The following is a 15,634-nucleotide window of genomic DNA, read 5'->3' on the forward strand; positions in this document are numbered from 1 at the left end:
TCACAAAATGGATCAACATCTGCATAAAATGGGATAATTTTGAGTTTAAACATATGTATTCTGTGCAGCACCATAAATTGTAATAAACAGGGCCTTCCACAAAATGAAGAATCACTGATCAAACTAAGAGTGGAACATCAATCCTCATCTGAAAAAGTTATATTACAGTCATTTTTAATCTTAGCCATTGGGGGCTAGTCTTAAATCCAATAGATACATGATATCAGTCCACTATGAACAAATTGTGGATCACAAAGTATATCAAGGAAAAGTGTTCAATTTAGACTGAACAAAATTCCTAACTTGGAAATATCTTATAAAATAGTGTCTATTGAGAGCTTAAATTTAAGTGACAATTGATCAAAAGAAGGAAAGTTATTTTGAATAAATAAATCTTTAACATTTTTAATACCAAAGCTGTACTATTCCTTAAAACCTCATCTAATACTGAAGGTGGGAAAAGGTGGTTATCTATAATAGAACCAGCCAGAGAAAAATGATTATGATCAAAAAAATTTCCTAAATTGCACCCATATTTTCAGGCTTATTTTCATAATTGGATTATGTGTCAATTTAGAAAATGAAAAGGGTAAAGTGGAACCTAAAATTGCCAACAGAGATGAATTCTTAAAAAGTTCAGTTCCATTTCTGCCCAAGAAGGGCGACTTGCTAATTTATCAAATTTTAATAATAAAAGTAAACTGAATATTAATTACCCAATAGGAAAATCGAAAACTTGGAAGTGACATTCCCCCATTCTTAATAGATTTCTGAAGATGGGCTTTACTTATATGTGGTTGTTTTCCCTACCATATATATGAAGATATAACTGAATCTAATGAATTAAACAAGTATTTACAAATAATAATTGGTAAGGCTTGAAAAATGTACAAAAACAGATAGAATATTCATTTTAATCGAATAAATGCGTCCAATCTTAGTAATCGAAAGTGGTGACCATCCTGTTAATATTTTAATCTGATTAAGTAATACTACAAAAATTTTCTTTAATAAATTTCTTATAACTTTTTGTAATAGTGATTCCTAAATATTGAAATTGATCATTAACTATTTTAAACAGAAATTTAGAATACATAGAAAGAGATACATAGAAAGTTTACTCTCGTGTAAATTTATTTTATATTCCGAAAATTGTCCAAATTGAGCAAACATTTGGTATAGAAACCTCTTGATTTGAAATAAAAAGCAATAAATCATCCGCATAAAGAGATAGTTTATGTTCAATTCCATTTCTAATTAATCCTTTAAATTCTCTAGATTCTCAAACGGCAACTGCTAATGGTTCTAGTATTATTATCAAACAGTAAAGGACTTAATGGATATCCTTATCATGTTCCCCTAAATAGCCTAAACATTTTCAACTGTTCAAAATTAGAATGGATTGAAGCCATAAGACGTAAATGTAATATTTCAATCCAATTAATACAATCTGGACCAAAATTAATATAGCAGATACATTTTTCCATTCAACCTGGTAAAACGCTTTTTCAGCATCTAGTGAAAGAACATACTCCATCACGTGAATAGAGGAAAGATATATTGTATTCAATACTTGGTATATGTTATAGTCAGGATAATGCTTTTTAATAAAACCTGTTTGGTCAGAATTAATAATTGTTAGTAGGATATTTTCTAATCTATACTGATTCTAATTTCTTTTATTTTGAACAGCGAATAGAATTGAAAGAAGATGCTGTTTCATCAAATCCTGTAACTCCAGTAAAGATTCCAGATTGTCCTGTACCTGCCTCTCTCCTTGAGGAGTTGCTCAGGCCATCAACAGCTGTGAGTAAGGAGCCTCTAAACAACCTACACAATTGTTTAAAACAGCTCAGGTAAGTTCCTGTATATTTATATAATTATTTGGGCATTCTCCAACCAGATGGCATAAACATTCAGTCTTTGTTAACCCCCTCCTAGTTCACTCACTTTCCTTATCCCTCTGTCTACTTTCCTCCACCTCCCAACCCTTTCCCTTCCCTCTTATTCAAGAGCTACCCTCTTCCTCTATTATTTCTCAACATTTTTCTCTCTATCCTCCCAGCTGTTTCCATCTTTAACCTGTTACCTATGTTCTTTCCCTGATGATTCTTCCTCCCTCCTCCCCTACCTTTTTATTCAGGCATCCGACGAAGGGCTTAGGCCTGAAAAGTCAGTTACTCATTACTTCCAATGGATGCTGCTTGACCTGTTGAGTTTCTCTGCCATATTTGTGTATTGCACTTGACCCCAGCATCTGAAGACTTCCTTGTTTAATTTCCTGATTAAAAGCTGGTTTTGGTTTAATTTTTTTAAATTCCTCTTTTCTTCAACCCTTACCCTTCCAAATCTCCCCACCAAGTCTGCACAGAAAAACTATGGCAAGATCATTTGGGGAAACTGTAGCATTAATTGGAGATGAGACCTTGGTTGGGGAGGGTGAGGGGGGAAGGATGGGTGGAGGAGAGGAAAGAACACTTTTACTTCTGGTCAAGTTATTGCATCAGTGGTGTCAGATTAAAGACTTTATTCCAGTTCCATCCATTTTGGAAAAGTGGTGTCAGATTAAAAAAGTACCACAACCGAAGACTGGGAGCAGTTCAAGATGAACCAAAGGAGGACAAAGGGACTAATCAAGAGAGCAAAAATAAATTACGAAAGTAGGCTTGCGGCAAATATAAAAACCAACTGCAAAAGCTTTTATAAATATGTCAAGAGGAAAAGATTGGTGAAATCCAGAGTAGGTCCTTTGCAGTCGGAATCAGGGGAATATATAATGGGGAATAAGGAAATGGCAGACCAATTAAATTCTTACTTTAGTTCTGTTTTTACAAGAGAGGATACAAATAACCTCCCAAGGATGTTGGGAAACATAGAGACTAATGCAAGGGAGGAACTGAAAGAAATCAGTATCTCTAAGGACATGGTCTTGGGGAAATTGATGGGATTGAAGGCAGATAAATCCCAAGGGCCTGATAATCTACATCCTAGGGTACTTAAGGAAGTGGCCATTCAGATAGCAGATGCTTTAAGAATTATTTTCCAGAATTCGATAGGATCAGTACCCATGGATTGGAGGGTAGCTAATATTACCCCACTATTTAAAAAGGGGGGTAGAGAAAAAGCGGGGAATTATAGGCAGGTGAGCCTTACATCAGTAGTGGGTAAAATGACGGAATCCATTATTAAGGATGTAATAGCGGAGCATATGACTAGCAGAGAAGGGATCGGACAGAGTCAACATGGACTTACAAAAGGTAAATCGTGCTTGACAAATCTATTGGAATTCTTTGAGATAGTGACAGGTAAAATAGATGGGGGAGAGCCAGTAGATGTGGTGTACCTGGACTTCCAAAAGGCCTTTGATAAGGTCCCGCATAAACGACTGGCTTCCAAAATCAAGGCTCATGGGATTGGGGGCAAAGTATTGATGTGGATTGAGAACTGGCTGGCAGGTAGATGACAGAGAGTTGGGATAAATGGCTCATTTTCTGAGTGGCAGGCGGTGATCAGTGGGGTGCCACAGGGATCTGTACTGGGACCCCAGCTGTTCACAATTTACATTAATGATCTGGATGAGGGGTTTGGATGTAATATCTCCAAATTTGCAGATGACACTAAGCTAGGAGGGGTTGTGTACACAGAAGAGGGGGTCAGGAAGCTCCAGTGTGATTTGGATAAATTGAGGGACTGGGCAGATACATGGCAAATGCACTACAATGTGGATAAATGTGATGTTATCCACTTTGGTAATTCAAACCGGAGGGCAGATTACTATTTGAATGGCAATAGATTAAGAGATGGGGAAGTGCAGAGAGACCTAGGGGTACTTGTACACCAGTCTCTGAAGACGAGCATGCAGGTACAGCAGGCGGTTAAAAAGGCAAATGGTATGTTGGCCTTCATATCAAGAGGGTTTGAGTATAGGAACAAGGATACCTTACTGCAGCTGTACAGGGCCTTGGTGAGACCACACCTGGAGTATTGTGTGCAGTTTTGGTCACCTTATCTAAGGAAGGATGCTCTTGCAATGGAGGGAGTGCAGAGGCAATTCACCAGGCTGATACCTGGAATGGCAGGAATGACTTATGAGGAAAGATTGCGCAAATTGGGATTGTACTCCCTGGAGTTTAGAAGATTGAGAGGGGATCTCATAGAGACATATAAAATTCTGGCAGGACTGGACAGAATGGATGCAGATGGGATGTTTCCAATGATGGGAAAATCCAGAACCCGGGGCCATGGTTTGAGGATAATAGGCAAACCATTTAGGACCGAGACGAGGAGGAATTTCTTTACCCAGAGGGTGGTGAATCTGTGGAATTCACTGCCACAGAGGGCAGTAGAGGCAGGTTCATTAAATATATTTAAGAGGGAATTAGATCTATTTCTTCAGTATAAGGGTATTAAAGGTTACGGAGAGAAGGCGGGGACGGGGTACTGAACTTTAAGATCAGCCATGATCTCGTTGAATGGCGGAGCAGGCTCGAAGGGTCGAATGACCTACTCCTGCTCCTATCTTCTATGTTTCTATTCCAGTTCCATCCATTTTGGAAAACCTCATTGATTTGCCTCCTGTGTGGTAGCATTAAATCCAGTAATATTATTGTTACTTCCAGTTTCTGTGCATTAAAAACTTTGTACCCATGGTGGAAGAATTTCAATTAGTGGTGTGAATGCAAAAGGCTGACTAAAACAAGAGAGTGAAACTGTTCTCTTGCATTTCTGTCTATAATTTGGTTATTATTTAGATAGTATTATCTCTGATTACTTACCTACTAAACATCATGGTGTGTGAGATAAAGTATTTTGTAGTGATCTGTTCCTGAATGTGTCATGCAAATGTTATAAATGGGTCTTCAAGTATTAAAATCTACTGTGGGTGGCAGCAGTGAGACAGTGATGGTTCATGAATTAGATGATGACTATTTAAGCTTTAGGTGCATGGTTTGACATTGAATATTTAATTATCTTTTACTGTAGTCATCAGTCTCAATAGTAGGTACAGTGGAAATCCTAAAATCCAGACTGCTCGGGTCAGTACAGATTTTCCAGAATTTAAGATTCAAATTTAAGGAGGAATAAAGAAGAGATGAACAGATAAATTTTGTTAGTTTATTCATTAGCAAATACAGCATGTTTCATTTATCAAAACAAGCAGTTTTAAAGAAAAATAAGATAACATATAACCATATAACAATTACAGTACAGAAACAGGCCAATTTGGCCCTTCTAGTCCACACTAATCCAAGTACCCTCCTCTAATCCCATTTACCAGCACTCTGCCCATATCCCTCCATCCCCCTCCCATCCATATTCTTAACCTACTTAAATGACAAAATTGACTCTGCCTCCACCACCTTTCCCGGAAGCCCATTCCACACAGTTCCCCCTCATGTTACTCCTAAACCTTTGCCCATCAACTCTCAACCCATGACCTCTTGTATTCCCCCTCTCCTTCTCTCAATGGGAAAAGCTTTTCCACATCAACTCTATCTATCCCTCTCATTATGTTTCAAATATTCTTCCTAAGTCCCCCTGGCCACTAAAATGTCGCCGAGGTTGAAATGATTGAGCGGCATTCTTTAATCTGAATGACATTCATAAAAATTCAAACAACCCAACAGAGTAATTATTGCTGCTTTTGGAATGTCTTCTGGCTCTACTGGTGCTTGGTGATGACCACACATTAAGTCTATTTTGGAGAAGATCTTCAATCCATCCAAATTAGCCGAGAAATCCTGACTATAAGGTATCGAACAACAATCCAGGATGATGGTGTCATTAAGAAGCTTATGATCTCCACAAGGTCACCAAACTCCATTGTGTTTCAGGACCATATGTAATGGAGGTGTCCAGGGACTGTTGGGCATATGAATTATGCCAAGTTCCTCCATCTTGGCAAACTCTCCTTAGCTAAGTGCAGCTTCTCTCGAGGCAAGTGGTGCGCTTTAGCATGGATAGGAGGGCCTTTAGTACAGATGCGATGAGTAACACCGTGCTTTGCAGTGGAGGCAGAAAATTGTAAAATAGTAATCTCAGGGAAATCTTACAACAGCTTGGAGAATTCATCTACTGGTTTACTTAATGTTTAAAGGCACAGAGCAGGGGTAAAGGCGTCTGCCAGAGAAATAGTCTGAAAAGTAATTCCATCTATTAGCTCATGCCCTTTTAAGTCAACGGGGAATGAACGAGCCTGAAGAAAATCTGCACCAAGCAAAGTTCGGGATACTGCTGCTATAATAAATGGGCAAGTGTAGAGATGATTCTCAAACTTGACATTCATCTTGCTAGAGCCAAAACTCGAATGGTGGAACTGTTAACTGCTCATAGTTGCAGATCTAGGATAGGATGGTGTGTGTCAAAACCGGTGGGTGAAAATACACTAACTTCTGAATCTGTGTCCACCAGAAATTTTCGCTGAGATTATTGGCTCCATACATACAGTAGGCTTGCAGGTTTCTTATCGATTGCCGCAGCCCTTCCTGCCAGTTGGCCTGGGCATTTCCTACAAATGGGTGTGGTGGAAGGCACTTGCGGTCATTTACTCCCCAATGCCTGTGGTAATAACACCAAGACAAGGTGTCCACAGGCTGCTTGCTTGTCTTGGAGCGATGCATGCTTGTAGGGAGTGATGTGCTACGAGCACTAGAGTGTGACATGGGGTCAATATCGGAGGGGTTGGTTGTACAGACAAGTCTTGTCTTGCTGTGCTTTTTAGCCACCCATAGAAAGTCTACCTCTGCTGCTACAGCCCTTGGGTCTTCAAATTAACACTTGGATAACAAGAGCCTAATATCATCTGGCATTCACTTTAAAAGAGCTGCTCGAATAACATATTGGGCCTTTTGCCAGCTGCAAGGAACAGCATTTCATCCATTAGTTCTGAAGGGATGTGGTTTCCTAACCCATTGAAATGTAGTAGTTTGGCTTCCCTTTCCCTACGGGACATGCCATATACATGTAACAAAAGCATGTGTTGGTATGTGGTGGGTCCTGTAGGAAGTCGCTGACCCTCTTAGCAACAGCCTGGTCTAGGGCACTGACAAGATGGTAATAATGAGGGGCGTCCAATTTTACTTTGCGAAGGTGAAATTGTGCTTCAGCCTGTTGGAACCACAGTTCAGGCTCAGCTGCCCAGAAAGGTGGCAGCTTCACAGCAACAGCTGCAGAGTCCATGTTTGTCCAAAAATACGTTTTTGGACTCATCGGGATCACCAATTGTGGCCACTGGAATCACAGTGGGCAAGATGAAATAACCACACAAAGCATTTCTAGAGTGAATCGAACAGATTTACTCTTCATCACCCATGCAACCTTTTAAAAGCTTTCATGTGCTTGACACACGCTGATGTCATCGCGCACTAACGACATATGGCCACCATAGCGCCACTACACATGTAATGCTTGAAATTATGTTTAAAAATCGACATTTTAAAAGAAAAAAATAGTATACAATTGAATTTCTTTGTGATGAGATTACCTGTATTAAGCATGGTACTTGCACGTGCATGGATCCACGCACATAAAATACTGCTAATTTTTTTTTTAATTGAGTGTTTTTGAAAAGTTTGGATTTCTGACATCTGGATCTTTGGACTTTTACTATAATAGATATGGTTAACATTAAGGCCCATTTCATGAACAAGAAGTTTTTCCATTTTATAATCAAATGCTATTTTGCTGAGTTACAGGCAAAGGCTTTTTTAAATATTTTATTTAAAACCCCAATATATTCAATCAATACAAGACAATACATGTGATATATATACTAATCCCTCCCCACCACCCTCCTCCCACCCCACCATCCACCTCCCTCCCAAATACCCTGAAGAAAGAAAGAACAAAGGAGATTATCAATGAATATATCAGTTCAAATCAACCGGCATAAAACCGAGATACACCATCAGAACAAGCTATTGAGAGCTTAAATTTTCAAACCAATTTGTTGTAAATATGGCCTCCATATTTTTCAAAAAGAAATGATGTTTATATCATGTAAATTGTTATTTTTTTCAAGAGGAATACAAAATCTCATTTCAGTGTGCCATCTCTGCATCCCCAAATCCATATCAGACTTCAATGCATTTTCTTGAAACAACTAAAGCCAATCATAAAAATTCAATTTGATACATAGTTAACCTTAATTTTAAACTAAACATTTTAATATTTCCTAATAAAAATAACATTGGGTCTAATGGAAGTTTAACCTTTAACACTTGAATTTGTATCCAAAATGACTTAGGTTTAAACAGGTTAGTACTTTATTCTCTGGAGCACAGAAGAATGAGGGGAGATTTGATAGAGGTGTTTAAAATTATGAGGGGGATAGACAGAGTAAATGTAGATGGATTTTTTCCACTGAGGGTAAGTGAAATAGAAACCAGAGGACATGGGTTAAGAGTGAAAGGGGAAAATTTTAAGGGGAACATGAGGGGGAACTTCTTCACACAGAGATTGGTGGAGGGTTGGAATGAGGCTCCAGCTGAAGTGGTGAATGCAAGCTCAATTTTAACATTTAAGAGGAATTTGGACAAGTATATGGATGGGAGAGGTGAGGAGGACTATGAGCTGGGTGCAGGTCAGAGGGACTGGGTGGAAAAAGTGGTTCAGTGTGGACTGGGATGGGGGGGTGAAGAGGCTGGTTTCTGTGCTGTAATGTTCTGTGGTTCTATGCTGTTGACTACAGGGACGTGGGGGATTATGCAGTTAGATTTGGTTGTTTAATCAAATTTCCAGTATTGTAGCCAATTAATGTTATTTTCTAAAATCTTCAGTATTGAATTGTGAATAATTAAAAGCTTTTGAACAAGAAAATCTGTAGATGATGTGATTATAGTTTACACAAAAATGCTGGAGAAACTCAGCAAGTCATGCAAACATTTTTTATGTAGCAAAGATGAAGATACATTACCAATGTTTCAGGCCTGAGGCCTCCATCAAGGTACGAGCAAAAAGCAGGCAGGCACCAGAATAAAATGTTGGGGGAGGGGCATAGGGAGAAGGGCAGTGTCACAGGCCAGAGTTCACAGGTCGACATGGGTGGGAGGGCAGAAGATAAAAAAAATTGAGAAACAACAGGAAGAGGGAATAAATCTCTGGAGAAGGAAAGGGGACAGGGAGATATGGAAGAGAGGGAGACAGGGGAGTGGCCTAATGGAAACTGAATAACTCGATGTTAATGCCATCCAGTTGGAGAGTGTCGTGACAGAATATTAGATGTTGCTTCTTCAAGTTACAGGTGGCCTTGGTTTGGCAGTGCATGAGGCCATGGACATATATGTTGGCACAGGAGTGGGGCACACAATCAAAATAGTTTGCCATGAGGAGATCCTTGCCATTGTTGCCGTCAGAGCAAAGGTGCTCAGTGAAACAATATCCTAATCTGTGTCCAGTCTCTCCAATATGCAGGTGACACTGGCAGATTCACAAGTGAAGGATTGTTTTTCTTGGAAGGACTTTTTGGAGTCCTGAATAGTGGTGGCAGAAGAAGTGTTTTGAAAGCCTGGTGTTGAAGCATATCAGCTCATGTTTGAGCAGTGACTTGAATCCATTCCAGTTTGCCTATCGTAGCAGCAGATCAATGATGGATTCCATCTCACTGGCTCTAGACAAAGCCATGGAATACCTGAACAGTAAAGATGCATTCACCACGATGCTCTTTATCGACTACATTTTGGCATTTAATACCATCATCCCTTCAAAACTGATCAGCAAACTCCAAGACCTGGGACTCAACACCCCTCTGTGTAATTGGATCATGGATTTCCTCACCTCCAGACCACAATCAATGAAGATTTGTAAGAACATCTCCTCCACAATCTCCATCAGTACCAGAGCACCACAGGGCTGCATTCTTATTCCCCTGCTCTATTCACTTTACATCTTTGACTGTGTAGCTCGTAACAACAATAACACCATCTACAAATTTGCTGACGATATCACGGTAGTAAGTTGTATAAAGGAAGGTGTTGAGTCAGTATACAGGAGGGAGATTGAAAACTTGGCTGAATGGTGCACCAACACAACCTTCCACTCAATGTCGCCAAAACTAAGGAGCTGATTGTTGTCTTCAGGAAGGGAAAGCCAGAGGTATACAATCCAGTGATCATAAGGGATCAAAGGTGGAGAGAGTAAGCAAATTTAAGTTCTTGGGAGTCACCATCTTGGAAAATCTTTTCTGGACCCAAGACACTGATGGCATCAAGAAAAAACACATCAGTGATTCTACTTCCTCAGAAGTTTGTGGAGATTTGGTACGACACCAGTACCCCAGGAAAATTTCTACAGGTGTGTGGTGGAATATGCGCTGACCAGCTGCATCAGTCTGGTATGAGGACATCAATACCCCTGAGCGTAAACCCTCCAAAAGCTAGTGGAAACAGCCCAGGACATCATGGACAAAACCCACCCCACTATCGAGAACATCTACAGGAAACGATGCACCCCAGCAGCACACGCTCTCTTTTCACTGTTGCCATCAGGAAAGAGATATAGGTGCCACAAGACTTGCACCACTAGGTTCAGAAACAGCTGCTACCCCTCCACCATCAGACTCCTCAACAACAAATTCAATCAGGGACTCGTTTAAGGATGTGGTGGGTGCGGACTCGATCTTGAGTTTTAAGAATAAATTGGATACATACATGGAAAGGGGAGGTCTGGAGGGTTATGGAATGGGGGCAGGTTATTGGAACTAGCTGAACAATGGTCAGCACAGAATAGAAGGGCCAAATTGCCTGTTTTATCTGCTGTAGCATTTTATGGTTCTATGGACTCTTCTGCATTTCATTGATTTTTTAAATTCTCTCTGTATTGCACAGTCAGTTTGTTTATATTTGTTATCTGTTTACAGTTCTTCATTTGCTTATATGTATACGCTGTATACAGTTTTTTTTGCATTACCTGTAAGTGGTCATTCTGCCTCACCTGCAGAAAAAAGAATGTCAGGGTTGTATGTGATGTCATGTATGTGCACTGACAATAAATTTTAAATCTGAAGTGTGGGTACAAGTGGAGCACTTCCTGCAGTCACAAGGGTAGGTACCAAGGGGGCAATGAGTGGAAAGGAATGAGTGGACCCTGCAGAAGGTGGAGAGGAGAGAAAGGAAGATGAGTGTGGTGGTGGGATCACGTTGTAGGTGATGGAAATTGGTGTTGGATGTGAAAGGTGATGAAATTAAGTAATTAAAGGTAATTGCTTTACCTATTATTAATGATGCAAGTTTATTGTCCTGCACAAGTACAATGTACAGATGTACTGAAATTGCTGCAACCTTATAGGTATGCAAGGTACACCAACAACAAGAGTATAAATTAAGTCACCGCAATGCCCCATGTGACAAAACACTGATAACAATGTTTATTTACTTATCCTTTTAAGTAATATTATTTAGGAAGCAGATGTAAAAGTGGCACCTAAAAGCAACCTGAAGTCGATGAATGTCGATGCTGAAATAGATCCACTAGATGAAGAAGGCTGTTACTAAAGACTGCCTACTATTGGGTAGATATGGGTGTGGCTCAGTGAGGAGAGACCCGTTGTAATGAAGAATGCAGATGGGTTAGTTATTACATAATAATCTTTGTCAAAAAAAATGAGAGTGGGAGAAAGTGGATTGGTGTGTGGTTTTGTAGATCAGCATGGAGTTAGGAAGTAATTACACTTGGAGGATTTTGGAATGCAAGAGATTGTGAGAGGAAAAAGTACTGGTTTTCAGGATATAAGGAGTTAAATAGCAAATCTTCATCACAAAAAGCCATCAAACAGTCTTGGACATTTGATTCAGTTGGAAAATTAAAATATAATCCAAGTGGTTCCCAAAGTAATTAATTCTCCCTACAAAATATCGCAAATCCTGAGAATAGATATTACATTTTTGCAAAGGTTTACATAATTTGTTCAGGATTTTGAACAGATAAAGTTTAATTATGCTTTTTTAAATCATTGAAGCTGCCGTTTGTTTCAGGGTCAAGGCAAGAAGGTTAGTTGGGCCAAAATGTGAATCACCGTAAATGAAACTGAAAATCGGAGATAAGTACTTTGTGCAGAGCTGTATCAAAGACTAAATTCACAGTGGAAGGAAAGGGATTGAACGACATCTTTTCTATTGTCTGAATCCTATGTAGTAAGAGATTTCATGTTAGAGGAAGAATAAAATTAGGGGTTTCTATCTGAAGTAAATACTGCAAATCCATTGTGAGAAATTGGGCAATGGAGCACGAGAGATTTCGTGGAGATGATACCAATTTACCGCCCAGTAACTCAAGCTGACTCTTTCAAGTGTTGGTACTGTAATTGCTGTCTCTGAGATATTGTCTTCAATGTCATATTTCACCTTGTGGCCAGACATGTGATACTGCTTTAAATGTTTTATGATGATTAAGTCATTTTCACAATAGCAATGGGACTATTTAGTACCTATATTATCTAGAGGACAAAGGCAAGGGTAGATTTGTCATTTTTTCTTTCTGCTTTCATCCAAAGGCAAGAGATGGACAGTTTACAGCGACAGATGGAGGAGCACACTGTAACCGTACACCAGTCGATGTCATCATGGACACAGATCGAAGGGCAGCTAATGGAACTTACTGCTGATGGCTCCATTGCAGCAGCAGAACATTCCACCAATAGTATAGGTACTGACCTCAAGAATAGTGCAAATACTAACCACACGGATGGGAACTCTCAATAGGGAACAATTTCTGAACTCCCGTGGATGTAAACACCCTCAGCAATTCTGATGAGTCTGAATGTTCTCTAAACCTCCTTATGATTCGTTTAGGTTCTCATATTCTGGCCAACCTATTAGCAAGTAGTTAAGTTACCCCTTTCACACTATCCTTTTGTGGATTTAAGTTCTGTTTTGAACTTAAATCCACATATGTTGTGTGATTTCTATTTGGCTACAGGAGCATCTCTCAGAAGGGAAGGAGGAAGATAAAAAAGAGATGGGGCGGTTAGCTTTATTTATCTTCATGGAGGCAAGTCCATTGGCCATGAAATGGTATAGATGGAATTGAAAGAAATTCTTCACTTCTGCATCCCCGGACATGGGTGGTGAACATAGGTGAGTTGTCCTTTTTGAAGAAGGGTTGAAAAGGTTAAAATATTGATTCTAATTTATTAAAATGACCTCTACCTTAACTGGTTGTAACTTTTATTTTTGAGTTCTTAAAGTTGTCAATTTAATTTGAAGTTGGAGGTATATTTAAAAATTTAAGACATAGGTACCGAATAAATAAGTGAAAGTGTAACCAAGGATGTATGGTTTGTACATTTTCCTCTAAACGTTACAAAGACTATTATTTCCACTTGGAAGAAAATACTGTTTAAAAAAAATGTGCATTGCACCTTTTAATCTCCAAGTTTGTGGAGCCAAGGCAAGCCAAAATAATATAACTTGATCTAAACTCAGCGACAGCATTCCTTTTTTGTTTCTGCACATGCACCGACTACATGGGGTCATCTAAATATTGCAATTTTGTGCTTCTTTACAACACTGGTAGAGAATCGGTTCCCTCAAAAAGTTAACACTCTGGGTTTGGATCCATCTTGCACATGTGGTTAAAAGTTTGAACTCTGCTTTAATGGGTAAGAGCTTACGCCACACAGCATCACGTGGGTGGCAGTTGGACGTGAAATGGAAATATTCCACAAGCTTCTTGTGACTATTCACTGGCTGGATAAAGGACCTTTAAATTATAACTCTGGGAATATTGCAAGTTGTTACTAAATTGACTAATGCTGGGAACCTTGAGAAAGAAAAATTGTATAGGACCTTGGATTATAGTTTGTTTTAAATTACAGTATGTTTACATGTAACAGAAAATCCCTGACATTTATGTGCTTTGTGATGGCATGCTTCTACAACTGTCAAATAAGATTAGAAACCTTTATTTTTCACCAGCAATGTAAAAGCTGAGCTGGAGTAATGGAAAAGCTAGAGCCACTTTGACCATAATCAACATTTGTGCATTACATCAATAATAGTTTATATCTTAGTAACTGTTTCTGTCTGGAGATACTGAAATAGTTTCTCAGTTAATAACACATTATCCTGTTTAATTTCAGCTTGATATATTTGTTTTTGGTTTGCCTTTACTCTGGAGGCCTACTTACAACAGACTATCTTGTACAGTATGAAAGAACTGTAAGCATGTTAAGGAACTTTGTGCATAATATTGCTGGAGAGCAATGTGCAATAAACTATTTTTGATTTCTCAAGTTTTTATTTTTATTTACTTTTTAATTATTGATACAACTTATGTTCAAGTGTGAAGGATACAAATGAAAGATGCTCAGTTACCTGCATAATTTAGCTTATGAAAAAGGATTATATGAAACATAATTGAGGCTGAAGAACAACACATCTCACTTTTATTCCACAACCCCATAAATAACTGCAATCTAACAACATGTCCCTGTGTGGTTAAGTGATGCACAAAAAAAAATCCCTGTGTAAAGGTGATTGATTCTAAGGAGATAAGTGTGAAGCATTTGATATCAATTGAGCAACAATAAAACTCCAACTGCTTGAAACCAATGTTTGTTTCTACAGAATTTTTAAGTAATTTATTTTATTTATGTATTTTAAATATTGTCATTTTTATTTAGTTCAGCCATTTTGCTAACATTGGTTGACAAATGGTGTATGACCTTGGATGTGACGTGTTTGCGAGTTTGTTTAAACATTACTGGATTTGTTCATTCTGTAAAATTAGGAAAATTATGACCATTATGTATATACAGTATTATAAAATAGTTCAACTACCCAGGAAATGACAGGATTTGACCAACCTTTAAAGTATGTGGTGTAAACACATTACTGTTTGTGTATTTTTTATTTAAAAGCATTAAAATGGTCAACTTGGACAGGAGAGAAGCCGTTCCTTTAAATATTTGTAATGTTTTTATAAAGGATTTTTCCAGTCAACTGTATTGACATCCCTACACAGATAATTCTTGGCTCCAAAGAATTTGCAATTTGTTCAATATTTCTTGGAATCTGTATTTTTAAAGAACCTTCTTTGAGGTTTTTAAAATAATTCCTTGCTTCCTTGGGGAAAACTCTTATATTGCTTTTGCAATAATTGCTTTCTTCTGTTCAATAAAATGTTCTATAATGAAACATTTCATATCTTCTGCTAACATTTGCATACTTTACAATGTGAATGGCTGTTGATAACCTGCATGTTTTTTGTGAGTATCAAAGCAAAGCACAAATAAGGGTTGTTATCTCTTAAAGTGTGCACTACTGCTGTTTTCAATTAACTTCAGCGCTTGACGTCCTGTTTTGCGGAAACTGCCAAAATGTTTGGCCTGGAAGTCAGGCTGAAGAAAACGGAGGTCCTCCATCAGCCAGCTCCCCACCATGACTACCAGCCCCCCCACATCTCCATCGGGCACACAAAACTCAAAACAGTCAACCAGTTTACCTATCTCGGCTGCACCATTTCATCAGATGCAAGGATGGACAACGAGATAGACAACAGACTCTCCAAGGCAAATAACGCCTTTGGAAGACTACATAAAAGAGTCTGGAAAAACGACCAACTGAAAAACCTCACAAAGATTAGCGTATACAGAGCCGTTGTCATACCCACACTCCTGTTCGGCTCCGAATCATGGGTC

At 38.7% G+C, this 15,634-nt stretch overlaps 1 protein-coding gene across 4 annotated transcripts in view; it reads left to right on the forward strand.

Annotated features, from left to right (window-relative positions):
- The window catches only part of golga3 (golgin A3), a 114,017-nt gene extending 99,790 nt beyond the window's left edge, over positions 1 to 14,227 (forward strand). For all 4 annotated transcript variants that reach the window (XM_069932551.1, XM_069932550.1, XM_069932552.1 and 1 more), the window contains exons 23-24: positions 1,693 to 1,856; positions 12,488 to 14,227. In XM_069932551.1, the coding sequence (XP_069788652.1) occupies positions 1,693 to 1,856; positions 12,488 to 12,695 (372 nt within the window). In that variant the 3' untranslated portion in view covers positions 12,696 to 14,227. The remainder of the gene's footprint in view (positions 1 to 1,692; positions 1,857 to 12,487) is intronic.
- The last annotated feature ends 1,407 nt before the right edge of the window (positions 14,228 to 15,634 follow it).

This window comes from Narcine bancroftii, chromosome 4 (assembly GCF_036971445.1).
Source record: "Narcine bancroftii isolate sNarBan1 chromosome 4, sNarBan1.hap1, whole genome shotgun sequence".
NCBI classification, from domain to species: Eukaryota; Metazoa; Chordata; class Chondrichthyes; order Torpediniformes; family Narcinidae; genus Narcine; species Narcine bancroftii.